The 21,372-nt window shown below is 38.1% G+C and overlaps 1 protein-coding gene across 5 annotated transcripts in view; it reads right to left on the bottom strand.

Moving 5' to 3' along the window:
* Positions 1–1,905: 1,905 nt before the first annotated feature.
* The window catches only part of cobl (cordon-bleu WH2 repeat protein), a 147,380-nt gene continuing 127,913 nt past the window's right edge, over positions 1,906–21,372 (bottom strand). For all 5 annotated transcript variants that reach the window (XM_073847917.1, XM_073847921.1, XM_073847918.1 and 2 more), the window contains 6 exons: positions 12,049–12,295; positions 8,775–8,896; positions 5,441–7,203; positions 4,739–4,846; positions 3,279–3,551; positions 1,906–3,064 (listed from right to left, as the gene is read on the bottom strand). In XM_073847917.1, the coding sequence (XP_073704018.1) occupies positions 2,981–3,064; positions 3,279–3,551; positions 4,739–4,846; positions 5,441–7,203; positions 8,775–8,896; positions 12,049–12,295 (2,597 nt within the window). In that variant the 3' untranslated portion in view covers positions 1,906–2,980. The remainder of the gene's footprint in view (positions 3,065–3,278; positions 3,552–4,738; positions 4,847–5,440; positions 7,204–8,774; positions 8,897–12,048; positions 12,296–21,372) is intronic.

Raw genomic sequence — 21,372 nt, 5'->3', positions numbered from 1 at the left:
CAGCACAAGCTAATTCTGTTTTCTAATAGTTTCTAAAGGCTTAATTATGTTTTAGGACAATTTTGTTCCCCACCATACAAATAAGTGACTAAAAAACAGCAATGTTAAACAGGGGTTGAATAATTATGACATAGCTGTGTTATTAAAAAATCCTAGAACTCAAAAATATATGTTGACATTATCAGTTTTAATATGCAAGTAATTGGTTATAGATGCAATTTCTTTAAAGTCCTGGATCTTCAGAAAAAGCTTGTATTTGTAAACTACTGTAGTCTCTGGAGGGTTGAATAATTTTGATTGCAACTGTATTTAATTTTTTTAAATTTATTTTAAATAAATTTACTAAGTTGTCATGATTCTGTTTTTACTTTGTCAATATGGTGTATGGAGTGTAGATTGATGCGGGGAAAAAAGTAATTTAAAACAGTTTAACATAAGGCAGCAACATAACAAAACATCCCACATGGAAAGAACCTATATGAGGATATATGTGCATATATGAAACCTATATGCAGTATATATGCACATATATGATAATATATATGCGTATATATGCCACATATAGGCAAAATTGAGGTGCATATATGTGCATATACAGGCCATATAGGTCTCCTGTATTGCTTCTTTATATCCACATATAAGCCCTATATGTACATACAAGCACACATGGAAAGAACCTATATGAGGATATATGTGCATATATGTACGCATATATGTACACATATATAAAATTGGCCGTTTTCCTATATTATATGTACATATATGCACATATATGTGCATATATGTACATATAATATAGGAAAACAGCCAATTTTATATATGTCACATATATTAAAAACCTATATCAAAACCTATATTAAAACATATATGTTTATATAGGTTCTTTCCGTGTGGGATGAAAAAAGGAGTATGAATACTTTCACAAGGTACTGTAAGCCTAAGCAGACCAAAACTAATTAACTTAATTCATTTACAGGCCTTCATAATAAGAATGCTAGAGAACCAATAAAACCATTACAGGAGGACATACTGCAACTTTCAAATCAACTTTTGAGTTTTCCGGAAAAAGAGTTTTTTGTACATATTATACACACACACACACACACACACACACACACACACACACACACACACACACACACACACACACACACACACACACACACACACACACAAGATATATATTATCTAGTTGGACTGGTTCTAGAGTGATAATAGTTGGAACCATTGTTATTTCAATGCTCATCCAACCGTTTTGTAAATTTATCATTTCAATCGGGCTCAAGGGAAAGTTGCTTACCATTATCGGCTGTAAAATCAATCTTAAGCTACCAAGCCAGTAAGGGCTGCCCTGGAAAGCCATTTTGTTCATCATTATGGAGAATGCAACGGTTTCATGGCAATTGTCCAAACATATGCCTGAACCGTTGTCAGAGACAGCTGGAGAACAAGATGAACAAGTTGAGTGATAAACGAAGACATGGTGCAAGAGGTATATAATCTTGCATGACAAGCTAGTTTTTCCTGACAGGAGATGAACCTTCAGAATCATGCATTAGTGCTCTAAAATGCTGTCCAATGTACTGTCAAGCTGCTTGAAATAAAAACCTAACATAGCATTCTGCAAACCATATAAAGACTTTTTACAATTAATTTCTCATTTGAGTTGTGATATTTTAAGTCATCTGGTCTTGTGTCTGCAGCTTGGAGCTTGTGTTTTATTTTATTATGCTTAGAAGTTCAGTACAATGACAATCATTGCCAAAATACAAGCAATGCCAATGGCATCTAGACTAAAACAGTAACATGAACTGCACCATTTCCAGACAACATTGTTAATGTTAGAGTGCTTTTAGAGTGTATGCATACAATTTTTCTTTTCTCAAAATAACTCTGCAAGCAGTGTAAACTGAAAGACTGTAAAATATTTTTATTGATTTACAAGTTTGATTCAGTTTGTGCAGCAATCAAAAAATAATAATAATTACATTACAAAAGCATTATTTAAAAATCTTTTCATTACACTAATGCTTTAGTGTCAGATTTAAAACTTACTATATTAGTGTCAGATATATTTTTTTACAAAATAACCACCTGTCGACTTATACTAAGTCATTTATTCAATAAGATTACCACTGTACAGGCCTGTCATATAGTCTACAATGCTAGGTTACAATAACATAAATACATTTACAACTTGTGTAAATATATTAAACAATTTACTCTAACTGTGATTTTTGCAGTGGAATAAATTAAATCTGAGTCGCCATGACAGCTCTAGATCACAGTTGTTCAGCAGACTGGTGAAAAAGGAATTGATTATATTATGTCCAATCATACAGTATATATAAGGCTTTCAAAATAATCTGTTTTAGAGAAAGTGCATTAGTGTATTGGTCAAATATACGACGTGTATCTACTGTACAATGCTTTAAAAATAAGAGTGTCAAGAATGTTTCATTGTCAATATATACTTTTCTAATGAAAATAGATTGTGAACTAATTATAAAAATAACATTTAAAGAAACACCTTTATAATAACAATTAAAAATCTCTTAGTGTTTTCTGTTTATGTTCCTTTAAAAAAGAAAAATCAAAAAGCCACAGACTGTTGTGATTGGCAGGTGGATTTTTTGCAGCCCACCACCTTATACTGTGATAAAACAGCAAATACCTGCATAATATATTCAGGTATAATACTGATAGAGATATAGAAGTCAGGCAGATACATGGAAAAAAATTTAACTCAAAGCAGCATTAATAAAGAACTTCAATGTCATCATTAAAATGTCAGTAGCAGGACATAAACTGCCTGAAACTAGGCAAATTAGTATTGGCACGGATGTGAAGCAGCATATTACTATAAATAAAGAAGGCTGTGAATATTGTATTAGCATTATCTGCAACAGCATTAGCATAAATGCTGAAACACCAGATTTGGCGATGGGTAAACCCAAACGGTGATCCAGTGAAGGTTTCTCTAGCGTCCATAAGAAAGCGCTGATGTTGCCTGGATGGTGCCAAGTCTGCCGTTTACTTTCCGTCTTGTCTGTGTGACAGGGACCTGTGCAATTGAAAGTCTTAAGTTGTAATTTTTTTGTCTTTTATTCAAGAGACATATTTTTTAAATGCAATTTAATCTGTACGATGGTATCACTGGTGTTACTGTCTTTATGGAAGTATAATGCCAAAAGTAGCAAATTTCAAATCTAATTGCTTTAGACACTTCCCTTATAAGGTTTCTTTGACACAAGCTAGAGCTGTAATGAACCTCTTACCTTTCTCAATCCTTGGGCCCCAGATCCTGAGCGAATGGCCTCCAGAAGAGCCTCTCGGGCCGCCTCTGGGTTTCCTCCAGCAGGCAGCACTAGAGGGGGCTTGACTGGAGCTGAAGGTGGAGGTGGGGGTGGGGGAGGATTAAAGGCTGGAGGTGGGGGTGGCACAAAAACAGGAGAAGAGGTGGGAGGAGGTGAGATGTCATCTCTTTGGACGTTTCTGTCCTCCTCAAGCTTCCTGAGCTGCTCCAACTCCTTAGCTGCTCCTGATTTGGTCTAGAAGGACAACAATGACGTGGCATTTATAGTTTACAATGTGAATTTAGTTTTTTGAAAAATGAACAAGCAACATTTTTTTTTTTAAACAGTTTTTTTTTTAATCAAACAGTGGGTTCAAGATTGATGCACTATGACACGTAAATTTGCAGCACTGACAAATAGAAGTTGGTTGATTTGGCAGTGATGTGTGTGGCCAGTACTTTGCTATACTTAACATGAATGAGGCATTCAAGCAGTGCCTACTCAGCCACTTCCTTATAATGGCACTGTTCAAGAATATAGAGTGCTGCATATAAAAAAACACTAGGGATCCACCGAAATGAAAATTCTTGGCCGAAGCAGAATAAAATTACACACTGGGCCAAAGGCTGATTACCGAACACAGTTTTTCGTGTTTATCCCCCATGTATGTTGCCCATTTTTTTTTACCATTGCATAAATTAAATAGCCAATATTTGCTTTTTACAGTTTTGTCTTGCTTTTCAAATAAAAAATAAATCAATTACAAAATAACAATTGAAAAATAATTATTTAACACTAAACATTTTTAACATTCTAGTAGACATATCCTACCAACAAAGCACAATTTAATCATTATTTTTGTGTTACTTTTTTATTTTATTTTATGGAACAGTAAAATTACAATACTAACATTTATGAATGTTGACTTTTATTTTGGCGGAAACCCGCAAAAAGACCCTAGTACTTTCGTAGACAGTTATAAATGCTTCCACACTGCTTACATGTTTGCTGCATTAGTGTGTGCCTCTATTTGATCGTGTCATTGTTCGGTATAATTTATTCGGCCTTTTTTTGCTATTTTCGGCTGAATACTTTCGGTTGCCGAACATTCGGTGCATCCCTAAAAAAAATTAACATCCGGTCCGACTTTTTTGCCTGCAGAATTTCACATTACAAAGTCTAAGTGTAAAAGTAAATGTCACATTGTTATTGTTATTTACTGTTGGCTGTGCAAAATTTAACACCAAAACATTCAGAAAAACAAAAATTCAGTTATTTCAATAAGAATCAGAACAATCTAGAATTGTGTCCCGTGTAGTTAAGACACGGTGTTAGAGTTGCAAAGGGGAAGAAAATATCTCTTTGAAAACTTTTGGAAAGCTTCCAGAAAATTTTCTGCTTCAACCCTACCACACCTTAAATGTCACTAATATTTAGCTTACCTTCTTCAGTCTGGCAGAGTTGGTTGGAGCTCTTATTGCTGAAAGAAGCGCTGAATGCTCGTTATCCGCATCATTGTAAGATGGCTTCTTAACGGTGCTGCCAGACACCTGAAAATATGAAAAGCAAAACATTAAATAGATTTAATACATTCAAATCCTCATTTTAATTCTAGAAAATTAAAAAATTTAATTATTAATTAAATTTCACCCTTAATTATTCACCCTGATGTCATTCCAAACCTGTAATATCTTTATTCATCTTCGGAACACAAATTGAGATACATTTGATGAAATCCGAGAGCTTTCTGATCCTGCATAGACAGCAATGTAATTACCACGTTCAAGGGCCAGAAAGGTAGTAAGGACATCGTTAAAATAATCCATGTGACATCAGTGGTTCAATTTTATGAAGCTACGTAAATATACATGAAAATTACAGCTGAACCACTGATGTCACATGGACTACTTTATCGATGTCCTTGTTACCTTTCTGGCAACTGAAAGTGGTAACATTGGTGTCCATGCAGGGTCAGAAAGCTCTAAGATTTTATCAAAAATATCTTAATTTGTGATCAGAAGATGAACGAAGGTCTTACAGGTTTGGAACGACATGAGAGTGAGTACTTAATGACAGATTTTTTGTTTTTGCGAGTTATCAAAAAAGCTGATACATTTACTTCCATGTTGTGATTCACAGTTTACCTTTCTGAGCCGTTCAATGCCCTCTCCAGACTGTATGGCCTCCATCAGCGAGCTATGGATAGAAGTTTCCTTCTGTACAGGCTTAAAATGAACAGGCTTGAACTTCTTAACTGGTCCAAACAAGTTACCCTGATTTGGTTCAGATGGAATCTCAGAGTTGTGTGACTCTGGCTTCTTTGTAAGTAGTGGACGTGTGGTGTCTGTTGGCGTCTGTCTGGCAGAGGATTGATTGATTGATGTGGCTTCTTCAAAAGATGATTCCACGGGTTTAATGTGAGCAGACATATGTGTAGAAGGCTGGATTTTGTTATTTAAGGGATGTGAGTCCAGAGATTTGGTTCTGTCTTCCCTAATCAGAGTGCCTTTTTCAACAATGCTTATCCTTTCAGAACTTGCTGGCTTTTCTGCAATGTGACTGAGGGAATTTTGCAGGTGTTTAGGGTGTCTAAAAGAAGGCACTGAATTTTCGGGGGGTTTGAAAACTGCAGGTTTGTGTATGTTTGGAAGTCTAACTTCGCTATTAAACTGTTGATTGACAGTTTTTTGAACACCAACAATGGGCTCTGATGGCGCTTGCTTGTTATCTATTTTAGTGTTGGGAATGCTACTGTTTTTAGCAATGGCAGAAGCTACATATTGGCTGGAGGTTCTTCTGGTGGGTTTAAGAAAAGAGAGACCTTGCTTTTCAGCTGTGAAAGAGGGATTTTCTGCAGGCTCTGGGACTGAAGGCTTACTTGCCACTACAGATACGGGGTTCCTTTCCAATATAATGACCTCTTTGTGTGTTTCCTCAGGAGGTGTTTTCACTGAAAGTTTAGAGACTTCAGACACATTCGAGGGTTTGAACACATCAGTATGCTTATTGTTTACTACGGGTCCTCGGTTGATCGTAGTTGATTGGTCTTGCTTCTCTGCAGTGCTCCAGAATGCTTTGGCTTTGTCCAATGGCGATGTTTCTGTATTAGCTTCAACATTGGCATTGCCATTCTTCTTTGGACCAGCAGAAATCTGTCTCTGTGACACCATGTTGCCCTGTTCATCAATTTTAATGGCACCTATGACTAGAGAGCCTGCAGGCTTGGTCTGAGACACAGCTGGTTTTGGAGGGATGACTGTGAAGGTTTTCATTCCAAAGCGAGAGACGGAACTCAGGGTAATCTTACCCTGAGTTGTAGGGACTCTGGTATTTGGTGTTCTTTCCTCAGAAGCAGTCTCTGTACTGATCCTCTGAACCACAGGTGCAGTCTTCAGTCTCTCGTCAGGAACCTTTTGAACAGCAGGACGCACAAAACTTTGGGACTTCTGTGATACTATGTCTTTCTGACTCTTTACTTCTTCAGTTACAGCTGTACTCTTAGTCTCAGATTTGAAGACAGTCTTCTTTTCCACATTGTCCTGTTTCTGTTTTACAAGCTTAGTGTCTTGTGATGGCTTCTCATTGGTTGGAGATGAACTCATGGTTTTCTCAATAACTGTGAGTGTAGGCTCTTGTGACTGCTTCTTTGTGGCTGAGGATGGACTTCTATGTTTCTCCTCTGTCATGCAGGCATTGTTGTTATTGTTTTGGATAGCTTCACATGTTGCACCCAATTGGCTTGTGATGTTTTGAGAGCTGGGTGACGATGCTGCCTCGCACTCACTTGAGCTGCACCGGTCATCATCGAGAACTTCATCAATAGTTGTCACTGGAATGTCCATGTCAACAATGGACACAGGTATTTCATCATCCACAAACACAGATTTTCCTTCTGAGCGATTAATGTCTAATATGCAGAAAACACAATTATGGAGTAAATTAGTCACAGGGCTTCAAACATTGTTCATTGTATGATAGCTAGGCTGCCAGGAAGGATGGTTACTTAAGGGGTCCTATTATGCTTTTTCACTTTTTGAATTTTAGCCAGTATGTGGTGTGTATGTTTGAGCATAACAAAACATCTACAAAGTTACAAATCTCAAAGTCCACTCCAAAGGGAGATATTTAGTTTTTAGTTTTTTTTTTTTTTTTTACTAAAATGCCTACTAGAGCTACAACGAATGGCTCCTTTGGACTGCAGCATTTGTTTTCCGGATGCTATGATGTCACAATACGGTCCATTAGAATATCATTCAAATAAATCCCACCTACGGAAATTCGAATCGTTGATGGGTGGGGAGGGACGAGGTGGGGTATTCGCCTAACTTTAGCGATGTAACATGGACAGCTGCTTCTGGGATGCTTCAGCGAGAGAGCAGCTACTAAGCGCAAGCATCGACTAAAATGTCCGCAAACTGCTCCGGTAGCCATTCTGGAGCCGTGCAGTTGACAAGTGCGGTACAGAGGATCGAAACACATGCAATGCCGTGGCTGATGTAAACAAACATTGACTAGAGTGACGAGCATCGGTGGCCACGTCAGAGCCGCGCCGTGGACGTGTGCAGTGTATGGTAAGAGATTTATATCATCATACAGTGTAGATAGCTTCACTAGTCTTATGCTGGAGCTGGTTTTGGGCATGTAAATAATTAAATAAATTTGCACAATAATGATAATATCATGTATCTGCAATCTCGCAGGCTGACGAAAGGACCAACACTACTGTAGAGTATTATTTACTCACCCTCCATGCATCCTGGGTGTATATGACTTCCTTCTTTGAGATTAATGCAATCAGAGTTATTTTAAAAATAATCCTGGCATTCCTAAGATTTAGAACGGCATAGACTGAACGATAAGTGTTTCTCTCCATCAGTCCAAAACAAGTCGATCCATAAAAAAAGTGCCTCACATGGCTCCGGAGGGGTCAGTAAAATCCTCCTTTAGCAATCCGGTGTGTTTTTGTAAGTAAAATATCCATATTAAAAACATAAGAATCACTTTAATCTAGCTTGTGCAGTTATACACGGGAAGGGGCGTGGCAGTACCGAAACGCAGTCTAAGCTGTTTGCCAATTACAACGCAGTGGGACTGCTAACCAATCACAACACATTTAGTTTTTCAGAAGGCAGACCTTCATCAAACCCAGCCTGGGGAGAAAGCTATTGTAACAATGTAAATTATGTGAAAAAAATACCAAGCATGAGAGCATGTTATAAAATAAACAAAATAAAGACTTTGTAAAAGAGCATAATAGGACCCCTTTAAATTACTAATTGACCATTTAAAGCAGGGGTGCCCACCCAGTTCCTGGAGATCTGGTAGAAAAAAAAAAGATTTTTAAAGAGTCACGAAACTCTTTGATAAAACCCATCAAACTGTTTATATAAATATGTCACAGTATATGTGTGTATTAGCGTAATGTAATAGGTCATAGGTGCCATTATTCATCAATAACTTAATCTATAAGTAAATTACCTGCTAGATTTGCATCTAGATCGGCCAGAGTGAGCTGTATCTGAGCAGTAATCTCTTGGTAATCTTCTTCATATCCATTTTGTCTCTTGATTGCCTGATGTCCTCGCTGAGTATTCCCACTGCTGAGAAATCAATAAATCATCTTAGTTGGTTGTGTATTTGTAACAAGCAAGTAAAACAAAGTAACTAACTTTAGTAAAGCTGTCTCTAGTATATCATTACTCTCACAGTAATACTGCATTTCTATATAAGAATAACAGAAATAGCATTGTTGTCTAATTATTGGATTTATTTTGTGCCATCAGTGTAGCAACATAGTCTCACATACAAGACTGAAGTCAGGGAGAATGGAGAAAAAAAATAAATAAATAATGAATTAATAACAACTGGATCTACAGTATTAGATCAGAGGAGCAACTCCTGTGTGCTCGTTTGCTCTTTTTCCTGTGCTCATTGAGGTTTAGAGTTGTATTTATCAACAATAAGAATTGCTGATAACTCACAAAAAACACTGTCATTAATTAAATACATTAAATACATACACCAGGCACTGCAAAATGATTGGGTAAGTTGATATAATGAGAAGACAAGCCTAGAAAAAATGTGTATTTTAACACCTTGGAAAAGGCTGCTTTTAGGGATGACTGAGTGGAAAAACTAATTGCCCTGTCCTAGAAAAAGCATGGAAAGACAGTATAGAGTCATATAGTGGAGACAGAGCCAGAGTGAGGAGCTGGAGGTGAGGCTTCAGGCTTTGGCGGAGGCTCCACACACATACATCTGGATAGCAGTCAGCACTTTCAGCTCCATAAAGCAAGTTTTAAAAAGCCAGACTCCTCAGTCAGCCCTGGAGGTACTCCGGCTGGCTGGAAATGGATAAACGTAAGACTGGCTAAACAGTGGGAATGAATTGATGGTAGTAAACAGAGAGAATGAGAGAGATAAATCCTCAGCTTTGTCTCCACTCTGCCTGGAAGAGTTTTTGATTCATTTCCAATGGAGAAATAAAAGCCCAATAAATGGATTGATCTTATGGAGTACAAACTATGTGGGGTAGATCAAGTGTGGTATATATAAAATGATTGTTGTTGTTAAAATGTAAAATATCTAAAGCTAATAAAATCATCACAATTCCAACTATATGTGGGTAAAAATATCCTGTTTCTTTCTATTTAATTGTTTTAACAGTTCTAGCTACACTAAGCTTTAAATTAGTATAAAATTAGTTCTGACTATATTTTCTTTCTTAAACAATTTTGGTCTTACTGTGCAAGATTCAACAGTTTAAAATGCTTTGCATCAGCAAGACCATTAAAGGGCACCTACGTCACAGAATCCCCACAATCTAACTTGAGACATTGCCGCTATGGGAATATCTAGTTCAGCAGAGGATGTAGATCCTAAGGGCCCAGACTGAGCATAAAAGGTGGAGCCTTTCTTGCTCCGGAGATTCATGATGCAGAGGAAAGAATGATTGCAGGATGACCGGCTGGTCAATCTTAAAAGACACCCAAGACCCCATTCAGGGAGCTCAGTCTAAGCAGGAGAAGAGCTACTTCAGTAGTTTGTAACTTCTCTGAGGCTGACTCTAATGGCTCAGGTGGAGCTTTTGATAAACCTTCCAGGAAAACAGAAAGGACCCAAAGATGATAGCCCTCAGCCATTTGGCACCTTAAAGGGGGTGCCTCCCCATAGAAGCTCTATCTATAGGTACGTGGTTAGCAGAAATAGTGCCCATGTATACCTTAAGCATAGCAGGGATAACCCTGCTGAGAGAGACTTTTGGAGGAGCACTTTACTGTTTACATCATGACTTACTGTAAAGATCTTTCATTTTAAAGAATTAGCTCACTTCCAGAATAAAAATTTCCTGATAATTTACTCACCCTTATGTCATCCACGATGTCTTCAGTCGAAAAGAAATTAAGATTTTTGTGGAAAATATTCCAGGATTTTTTTCCAAATAATGGACTTCAATGGTGCCCAACGGGCTGAAAGTTCAAACTGCAGTTTCAATGCACCTTTAAAGGGCTCTACACTATTCCACCAGAGGAATAAGGGTCTTGTCTAGCGTAACGATTGGCTATTTACAAAAAAAAAAAAAAAAAAAATTATATACTTTTTAACTACAAACTTTAAAGCTGCACTAAAACTGCAATTTGGACCTCAAACCCAACAGGTTCGTTAGACACCATTGAAGTCCACTATATGGAGACAAATCCTGGAATGTTTTCCTCAAAAACCTTAATTTCTTTTCAACTAAAGAAAAACAGACATGAACATCTTGGATGACATAGGGGTAAGTAAATGATTAGAAAATGTTTATTTTGAAAGTAAACTAATCCTTTAAGGCATACAGTTTCCTTGTGGAGGGAGCTCTGGAACTCAGAATCATCTCAACAACCTCAGTTGAGAGTCAGAAATCTATGAGCTGGTTCCCATCAGGGCTTCCAGCTCTCCGGCACGCTTCCAGATTGACCCCTGCAATTGTGACAGAAAGTCTCTCTGGACAGGAATCTCCCAAGGAGTGCCGTCCTGGAAAAGACACTAGATCCGAGAAGCAGACTCGGGCTGGCCAGAATGGAGCCACTAATAATAGGTAGGCTCGGTCCTGGCAAACCTTCGTTAGAATTCCTGGGATCAGAGCTATCGGAGGAAAGGCATACAGACGAAGCTTCTGTCATGTTTGTACCATGGTGTCCAGCTCCAATGGAGCCAAAGGAGACAGTAGGTTTACTCCTCAGAGGCAAGTAAATTCACTTCCTCTATCTCCTCATTCTTCACTTCATGATCTTTGCCATATGGACTCCAACATCTGTGAGTGAGGTTGTCATTCCCTCAGCACCTGCCTTGAAAGGATGTCTGCTTCCAAGTTTTCATGCCCTAGAATGTACACTGCCCTTAGGGAAACCAGTTTGATTTCTTTTCAAAGCAGGATCTGCTGCACCTGCCTGGAAACAGGGCACAAACACAGCCCACCCTGGTAACTGATGTAAGAGACCACCATAGTGTTGTCCATGCAGGCCAAACCATGGTAGCCCCTCAGTTGTGGGAGAAAGTGTTTTAGCGGATTTCCAGATCCAGAGGTCAGATTCCACATAACTTGTGGCATACTCAATATGCTACAACGGACAAAATGCCACCTACTGAGTAAACTGCGAAATACGATCAAATTTTTGTGTCGAACTGTCAGGTTATTGTCAACAGGCCTGTGTCAGAGGCTTCTGACTGTTGTGGTGGTTCATAGCTAGAGTAAACGTGTACATGAGCATACCTTTGTCTGGAGCCCCAGGTCGCACAACCCTCATCGCTGTCACTGGAGTCTTTGGACTGGTTACCAGACAAGGGTGACACAGACTGCATCCTTTCAGAAGGAGAGACTGGGACGGACTCCTCGGCCATGCCCTCTGATGCTGCATAGCCTTGGTCTGCAAAACTCTCACTGCTGGCAACAGACACCGTTTCCACTTCGTGCTCTGCCATCTTCTCTGACACAGACTCATGAGCTGAATGCAGCCAGCCTGAAAACAGAAATAAAATTTTTATGTAATGTATGCCATAAAATGCAGAATTCCTAAAAATCTGGTCCTGGAGAGGCTCTTCCCTGCAGATTTAAGACACCTGAGCAAGCTAATCAATTCAGAGTTACTAGAAATGTATAGGTTTCTTTTCAGTTTGATCATGGTTTGAGCTAAACCCAGGGCCAGATTTGAGGAACTCTGCTATAATGGGTCAGTACTTCAGATTGGGTCAATTACGTAACATGCTTAATCAATTCACCAGAACCAAAATAACATAATTAGTGCACAACGTGCCGGTACACACACTTTGTTAAAGGGAACACACTTTGTTAAAGGATAAAAGGAAAAAGAAGCTGAAGCTACAGACTCAGAAGATTCCAGACGGTCAATCACTATTTACTATCAAAATGACTGCAATCATGCTGCAGTCCAGTGTTTGATATGATACTTCTAAACAAACTCATACACAGTTTTGGTCTCATTATACAATTTTGTCCACCTGAAATAGATTTTAAAGCTTGTGAAAGATTTCTCTTGTTATTAGGCAAACTCTTTGATCTCTAGGATTGTTACCATCAGCTGATGAAATGCTCCTACAAGCTGTCAATGGGACAATTGGGATCAAAGTAATGGCTACAATTTGTATCGTACAGCCTGACATAAAACAAAGCTGATGTTGCACATTATGCTATGGCTTCAAGTAACATTCGCAATGGATTGTAAAAACCACACATATGAGCCCAAGGGAAAAATAAAACTCAATCTCAAACCATTCCTGGGGAACACCACTTACAACCACTTAGCACCTTAGTTTTAGAAAGACAAAACACAAAGCCAAAATAATTTATCTGTTCTATTTAGCCCTACACATATCTGCTTTTTTTCTGATATCTTATTTTCTGATTCTTGTATATGAAAAAAATGAGATGGTGAATAAAATCAAATGGAATGTGGGTCATGGATTAAAGCCAAACATAACTTTGTTCTTGAGAAACTGCTTGTGCAAATTCTTGTGCCTATTCCTCAGACTGCTCTCTTTTTCTGCTGTTCCATCATGACTTCAGCTCACTGATTTCTCACTCATGCTCTAAACCCTAAAATCTCTCACATAATCATCTGTTTTTACAATAAATCTGCCTTTTTCAGGTTACTCACATCAGACAGAAGTGATGAAGGAGGATTTGCCAGAGGAACCCCGGGATGAACTCGAGTGTGTTGTGAGTGAATGTGTGTGTGTTCAGGTTTGGTAGTTAAATTGACGAGAGGCCTGTTCCTGGATTCATTGTGACTCACAAGCTGTTTCCCAACCCTTTCCCAGCAGAGCTCATGTATATGCCAGCTGCAACCACAGAGAGAGTTTATGTGCATGCACGCACACACGCACTATCGATTAGTGGCACATGACATTTTGTGTCATGAGCAAACAGTGTCACATCCATAAAATTAGACATTTTCCTGAAATCAGAGCCACACTACTTAGTCTGATATTGTTGACATCTTGATTACATACACACCCATGCAAAGATCTCATCAACAGACCAACATGCAAAAAAGAAACAAACCACCTTACTTTGTGGCAAACCACACAAGGAGATCTTCCCAGGTGACAAATCATTGCGCAATAGTGGTGTTCCTCAACTCAATCTTTGGTTTATTTCCACCACAATCTGACATTGGAAGCATACTTGCAACAGGAGCCATAAGTAGCACTTTATTAAAAATTCCTAAGAAATTAATAGCACATACTGGTAAGCAGTGGCTTATTATAAACTGTACTTATGTAATGTCAAGCAGTTAGGACCCACACTGACCACACTTTAAGAACATTTCCTAAAAATCTACAATATTTAGAACAAGCGTTAAGTTCTCATTACATTTGTATATTCAGCTAACAAGCAGTGATTCATTCATACCTATGATAGATCAATATACCAATCAAGTCAAGTCATATTAATATTAATTAGCATTTTCAACTTGTGTCAAGGTCAGTACAGTATGTCACAAAAGTTAGTACACCCCTCACATTTCAGTTTTAGTATATCTTCCCAAGGGACAATTTTATAGAAATGAAACTTGGATATATTTCAGAGTAGTCAATGTGCAGCTTGTATAGCAATACAGTTGAGAAGTTGAGCACTCGTTCTGTGCGTCAGGTGCAGAACCAGGCTTCAAAGAACAGATGCATGAGTGCTGTCAGCATTGCTTTAAAGGTTGCAGAAGTAGAAGGTCAGCTTGTCAGTGCTCACACTATACACCACACACTGCAACAAGTCAGTTTGCATACAGTAGGTGTCATCCCAGAGGGAAGCCTCATCTGAAGCTGGCTCACAAGAAAGCCCGCAAACAGTTTGCTGAAGACAACCTGTCTAAGAGCATGAATTACTCGAACCATGTCCTGGTATGGTCTGATAAGACTAAGATAAACTTGTTTGGCTCAGATGGTGTCCAGCATGTGTGGTGATGCCCTGGTGAGGAGTACCAAGAAAATTGTGTCTTGCCTACAGTCAAGCATGGTGGTGGTAGCATCATGGTCTGGGGCTGCATGAGTGCTGCTGGTACTAGGGAGCTGCAGTTCATTGAGGGAAACATGGATTCCATTATGTACTGTACATTTTGAAGCAGAACATGATGCCTTTCCTCCAGAAACTAGGAAGAATGTTGAGTCATACTAGGCTGTATGAGTCATTTTCAGTTGACAATAAATCTATAATGCTATAGAAGCTGCACATTGACTACTCTGAAATATATCCAAGTTTCATTTCTATAGTATTGTCCCTTGAGAAGATATACTAAAATGTTTGCTGAAAAGTGAGGGGTGACACTTTTGTGACATACTGTACTGACCTTGAAACAAGTTGCGTTACCCTTCAAATTGCACAAATTGAAATCGCGACTTGAAAACGCATAAAGAAAACATGTAAATTTCTCCCAAACTCCCATATATTGCAAAAAAAAACAACAAAAAAAAAAAAACCATAAAGGAATATTTCGCAAAACTGCAATGGCAACAGTTTTTTTTTTTTTTTTTTCGCAATTACATCTCACTTGGCATACATAAAAGTCACATGATCATTGTTTAACGTATTATAACCTCCAAGAAACACTTCATACATGGCTGCTCTGAATTATGAGGTGATTTCCTTGCCATAAAAGCTTGAATAACCCCTTATTTAAACTGCACATGTCTACAGCACATTACGGCTCTGACACAGCCGCCGGAGCTAATCACGGCCACTCTAGTCAATGCTTGTCTTTATACCACGGCACGTTTCAGAAGCATCCCAGAAGCAGCTCTCCACACTTACTAAAGATACTTGTGTACATCTTGTCTACGTCTTCACATGGCTAGTGCGCTGGCTGCGATTACATAATCCTATTAACATCGGTCAGCGTGATGATAAAATAATGTTTTAATCGCATAATGGTTAATGGAAATGCCGTCATTTCAAAATATTTTTTTATCGACATTTATGAAATATCGCAAATGTTTTGCTCAAATCTTTAATGGAAATGCACCTACAGTCAAGGGTCTGCAGGGATTCTCTCTATGATATTACTTCCTGTTTTATGCTTTATTTGGCATGCTGTTTGCACTAGGTGACCTCTGATTTTGGAGACAAAGGTTTTTAGATGGTAATAAAATTTTAACAAAACCTCTTTACTGTTTTTACCCAAGTACCAATAATAAAATAGTATGCCAAACAATTTACTTTTCAAGCATTCTATTCTTTTAAAAGGAATTCTTCATTATGAAGGACAGTTGTATAACCCTGACATTTTATGCTTGCCCACAAAATCTTAATTCATTTTAACCATTCTCATGCAGCCCTCTATTTTAGCATAGGGAGATAAAAGACATAACTAAATTCAGTATTTTGAATAAATAATAGAGCTGGACAAAAAGCGCAATGTCATTGACCTGTATGTCAATTATTATATCCCCTGGAGACATACCTAATCATATTTCCTTTTTTGTATATGGAATCACTTCAGCTGACCATGTTATCATTGTTGAGCTAAGGCCATAAACCTCCTGACTAATCTTGTATGAAATAGGATAACAACCTCTACTGTAAGTGTAATCACCTCACAGCTGAAATCACAAGAGATGTTAGTTATAATCTGAATTGAAAGTAAATAAATAAAACTTAGAAGGGCTGACATCTCAAATCATTTAATAAGAATAAGTCACACAGACCCTTAAAGACAAACATAAAATGCACAAAACCTAAAAAAGGTTTGTCACTTACACTTGGGGGCAAATCCATTCATTAAACAGCATTTAGCACTTCATTCATGCTAATTCAAAGCTGAGTGTAAACAAAGACATTCTTTTTCTTGATTGTGTTCTTGTTGCCCTTCATAAACCTGTGGTTTGCCTACTCATAAATACAAACATGCTGGTATATGTAATGTTGTTTTAAACAAAACAGAACATACTTTTCCCTTCTGGAGAAACCAGCATGCAACAGTGTAAAGCAAAACCTGTGCGCATGAGGTTTGAAAACTGTCACTGACTTGTGAACATTACATCACATGCTTTAACATCCTTCAAACCATTTCCGAACATCATTTTTTTATGCTCCTTAAACAAATGTTAATAAAGAGCAGCGCTCCAGGACTGATGCCTACAAAACTCTGACCATGCTGTACGGTTCCATTCCTTCATCTGACTTCTCAAGCTAATCAAATGCAATAGAAAAAGGCATATATTTACATAGATATAAAATTCTTGAGCTTTATGTCTTGGTTTGCTTTAAGCTTTAAGAAAACTAAGCATAAGGGGAGCAACAAGAACAGTTTGGAAGACAGAAGCATCAAGGCAGAGGAAGGTGAATAAAAGGAGGAAAAGGTGGAGAAAGGATGGACGTCAGTTCACCGGCGTCCAGAGCGCAGGGAGACAGGTGCACAGCAATAGACTGCAGAAGAAGAAGAGAGAAGGAATAGCAAAAATATTGCTTGATTATAATGTAATATTTATTGTGGAATTTTTGTAAAATCATAACACCAAACCATGACTGGTGTATAACTTTTATAAAATTATAAATAATATAGTTCATTGGCTATCTATAGACTGTTTACAGTCATCAAGTGCATTAATATTGAAGTAACTGAGTCAAATGTGTGTGCACAATCCACCCCCATACGTACACACAGATACATACACAAGGAAAAAAACAGTACACACGTAGCACACATACAAGTTTTAGGAGTTACAAACGAATTTAAATGTGAATCAGTTTCTCCAAAAATTGTAATGATGACAGCAGTAACCACTTACAGCTATGAAACAGGAACCTATTTGGTGAGCTATATTATTGTCTGACAGTTATTACTAAACCACCATCAACAGATGCAGCATTTTAAAAAGTGTGCTCTGTAATACTGTCAAATTAAAAGTTAAAGTACATTTTAAACTGTTTTAACAATCTTGTGTTGTGTTCTAAAGTACACTTTGATGTGCTGACTAACATACTAAAGCACATGTAAAGCACTTGATTATAATTTTAACTAGTGTGTTATTTAAATTTTAGATCCAGAAGTATCAGTTTATCCACATTTGCATTCAGCAAGCAGAGAAAAATGATGGATGGATGGATGGATGGATATAGATCCTAAGATGTCCCTGTGTACATTAAACATACCTAAATCTTGCTACTTGCTTGTTCTAATGAGGGGTCTTTCTTGTGCAACCAGTGTTTTTTTCTGACTTCTGAGACTTCTGTGTAAACACAGGTACGCATTTTTGCTTTAGAACGTACTGAAGTGAACGTAACACCAAGTGTTGGCCACAGAAAGCCCATCAACTGCCAGTTTGTCAGCAGAACTGTACAGAAAAGCATGCCAAACGATTTAGCTATGCCAAATATTTGTAAAACCTATCCAGAGAATGACTAATTTGTATCAAAACAGAAGTTCAACCTTTTTAATATGACTTCTTACAACACAAGCTGGATGAAGTGGTTTGCCGTGACATCAATCTCATCAAAGAGAGGCTGTGCAAACAGGAATAAGGCCTTCCTTCTGAACCTGTCATAGCTAGGACAGTGTAAACCATAAACTTATGGGAAATGAGTAACAAATCAGTCTTTGCAGAATTCCTATGTGCAGACACACACAGTTGAGGACATCTGAGGACAGACAAAGAGAGACATCTTTAACCACAAACACAGATTGAGAAGGAACCCATCTAAATCGAAAAAAGAGTCAACATTCAGACAGCAGATCTGGAGAAGGAGAAGAACTTAAAAAAAAAAAGCTTTAAAGGAGTAATTCACTTCCAGAACAAACATTTACAGATAATTTACTCACCCACTTGTCATCCAAGATGTTAATGTCTTTCTTTCTTCAGTCAATAAAAAAATTATGTTTCTTGAGGAAAACATTTTAGGATTTCTCTCCATATAATGGACTTCAATAGTGCCCCCGAGTTTGAACTTCCAAAAAGCAGTATAAATGCAGCTTTAAAGGGCTCTAAACTATCCCAGCCAAGGAATAAGAGTCTTATCTAGCAGAACGATCGGTCATTTTCTAAACATACTGACAATTTATAAACTTTTTAACGTCAAACGCTTGTCTAGTCTGTGTGAACTTTTTCCGTCTTAAAAAAAAGAAAGAAAGACATGAACATCTTGCATGACAAAGTGGTGAGTAAATGATCTGTTTTTGTTCTGGAAGTGAACTAATCCTTTAAAGGAGAGTTTGAAAATTATGAGACCTACACTGAGGGGACATCTGTACGTGATTATATTAGGTATCTTGGTAGTCCTCCTTAATAGAAGGGGAAGAGTTGGTGACCTGGGACACCTCTTGCAATGGGCTTCCTCTTGGTTTTTCTAGCAATTGATGGTTAACACCTGTGTATGCTAATAATACAGCGAGTATAACTGGTTACAGGAAGGAATCTTTCTATATGTGGCTCTTTAGCAGTGGAACACTCTTATTTTTAATCAGTCTGTTTCTATGATACAGAATTTTTCAGTCCAAGAACATTCAGCTCCAGCCAAGGAAAAAACTCCCTGAATGTTTTTGCACAAGCTTGAGTAACCCACCTTATTATAATACTGGGCTAATTTCCAAACACATCAATGAATAAATAAACTGTGGGTTCGTTTTGGGCTGAAAACAAAGATATTAAGCTAGGACCTCTTTCCAGTACTGGTTTTACAATATTCATAGGACATTTCCTGAAGTTCTTCAGTAAAGTTTGTCTAAGTATTCTTAAGAAAAGTAAAAACTGAAATATGCTGTCAGGGTTCTGTCACTTCGGTCTAGTTTTCTTGTGGTTTTGTGACAGAGCCCTGACACTCCCACCATGTGTTGTTTTCATGTTTTCTGCGTGCCTTGTTTCTTGTTGGAGTGTGGTGTTCGGATCCCGGTACTCATGTCTTGTTGAGTTTCGTATCGTGTCGGGGTTCGGACACTCACAGTCCATGTTCTGTCGTGTTGCGGGAGCGTGCGGTCTTGAGTTTGCTCGGGCCGTACGCTCTCCTGTCATGTGGATTTGTCTTTTGTATTTTCTTGTCTTGTGGTGTTGCACGCGGCTTGTTTTCAGCTGCGTGCTCTCTTGTCATGTTTTGTGTGAACACGCAGCTTTTGAGTTTTCTCATTAGCTGTGTGTTCGTGTTTTGTTCAAGCACATGGCTTGTGATTTTTGTATTACTGGCCATGTGCTTGTGTTTTTGTTTTGTGTGAGCACATGGTTTTGTCTTGATTGGTTTCTTGTGCCATGTGCTCTCATGTCTATTGTCTTGACCCCACCCATCTTGTTTCCTGATTATTGGTTAATTTGCCCCACCTGTGTTTCCCTCGTTGCCTGCCTCATTTGCTCCCTACTTATTGTCCTTGTGTTTGCAGTCCTGTGCCAGTTTGTCAACGAATTTTCCCTGGATGTGTCCTGCCCTACCTTGTTCCTGCCAAGCCTTGTCCTGTTTTTCCCCCTCGGGGTAGTTTTGGTTGTTTTGTTTATTTTATTTTCCAATAAAGCCCATACTCTGCATCGAGTCCTCGCCTCTTCCATTTACCCGAACCCTGACATATGCTGTTTGCTCAAGTATTGAAACACTCCATACTCAATAGTGACCACATCATGTTGTAGCTTCGCCTTCGTCATCAGTGGGTGGACGTGTTGGTAAATAAAAGAATGACTTTCTAGAAAGTTCATTGCTAGGACTATGATCCTAAACACAAGATTAAATTATCACTGGAGTGACCAAGGAACACAAAGGTGAATGTCCAAAAATGGCCCAGACAAAGCCTTGACCGTTATCCAAGAATCTGTGGCTTTTCTGCAACATTTGCTTTGTAATCACACGTTGTTTGTCACACGTGCATGAGGTCATTCAAGACATTTGTGGTAAAAAAAAAAAGTATATAAATTTGTATTTTCTTACAAAATGACAGATCGTTCAGCTAGCTCATTGCTTGACTAGGATTGTGTGGAGTCCTTTGAAGCTGCATTAAAACTGCAATTTGGACCTTCAACCCTTTGACTCCTATTGAAGTCCACAATATTGAAAAAAATCTTGGAATGTTTTCTTCAAAAACCTTAATTTCTTTCCGACTGAAGAAAGAAAGACATAAGCATCTTGGATGACATGGGAGTGAGTAAATTATTCGGGAATTTTCATTCTGGAAGTTAACTTCTTCTTTAACTTCAGCTTTTTAGAAACAAAATGTTCAGATATCAGGGCAGGGTTTTGTAATGCACTGTATGTATTATCAATGCTATAGACAAAGTACAACTCCAGATACTGAGGTAGTCAGATTATAAGTCATCTGGATGTACTGGAATAAACTGAGAAGCAGGAACAACATGAGTGGTGTTAAATCAATACTGGTGTGGCATCTAAAAGTTTACTCATTATACTGTCCCACTCCTGTGGAGGTTATCTTAAGCTAGCTGGAGTTTAAAGAGAAATAATACATGTGGGGGATTTTGAGAGCATTCAGTTCAATAAGTAATATATCACCCTCAGCAATGCCAGTTCAGCAGCTAACAGAAGAAAAGCACCATTTAGTTACAGCCGAGTATGTGTTGTGACGGACAATAAGTCTACGATAAAGTCAAAGCAGGA

This window comes from Garra rufa, chromosome 9 (assembly GCF_049309525.1).
Source record: "Garra rufa chromosome 9, GarRuf1.0, whole genome shotgun sequence".
In the NCBI taxonomy this organism is placed as follows: Eukaryota; Metazoa; Chordata; class Actinopteri; order Cypriniformes; family Cyprinidae; genus Garra; species Garra rufa.
The sequence above is the reverse complement of the archived record's forward strand: the minus strand, read 5'-3'. Positions and strand labels throughout refer to the sequence as shown.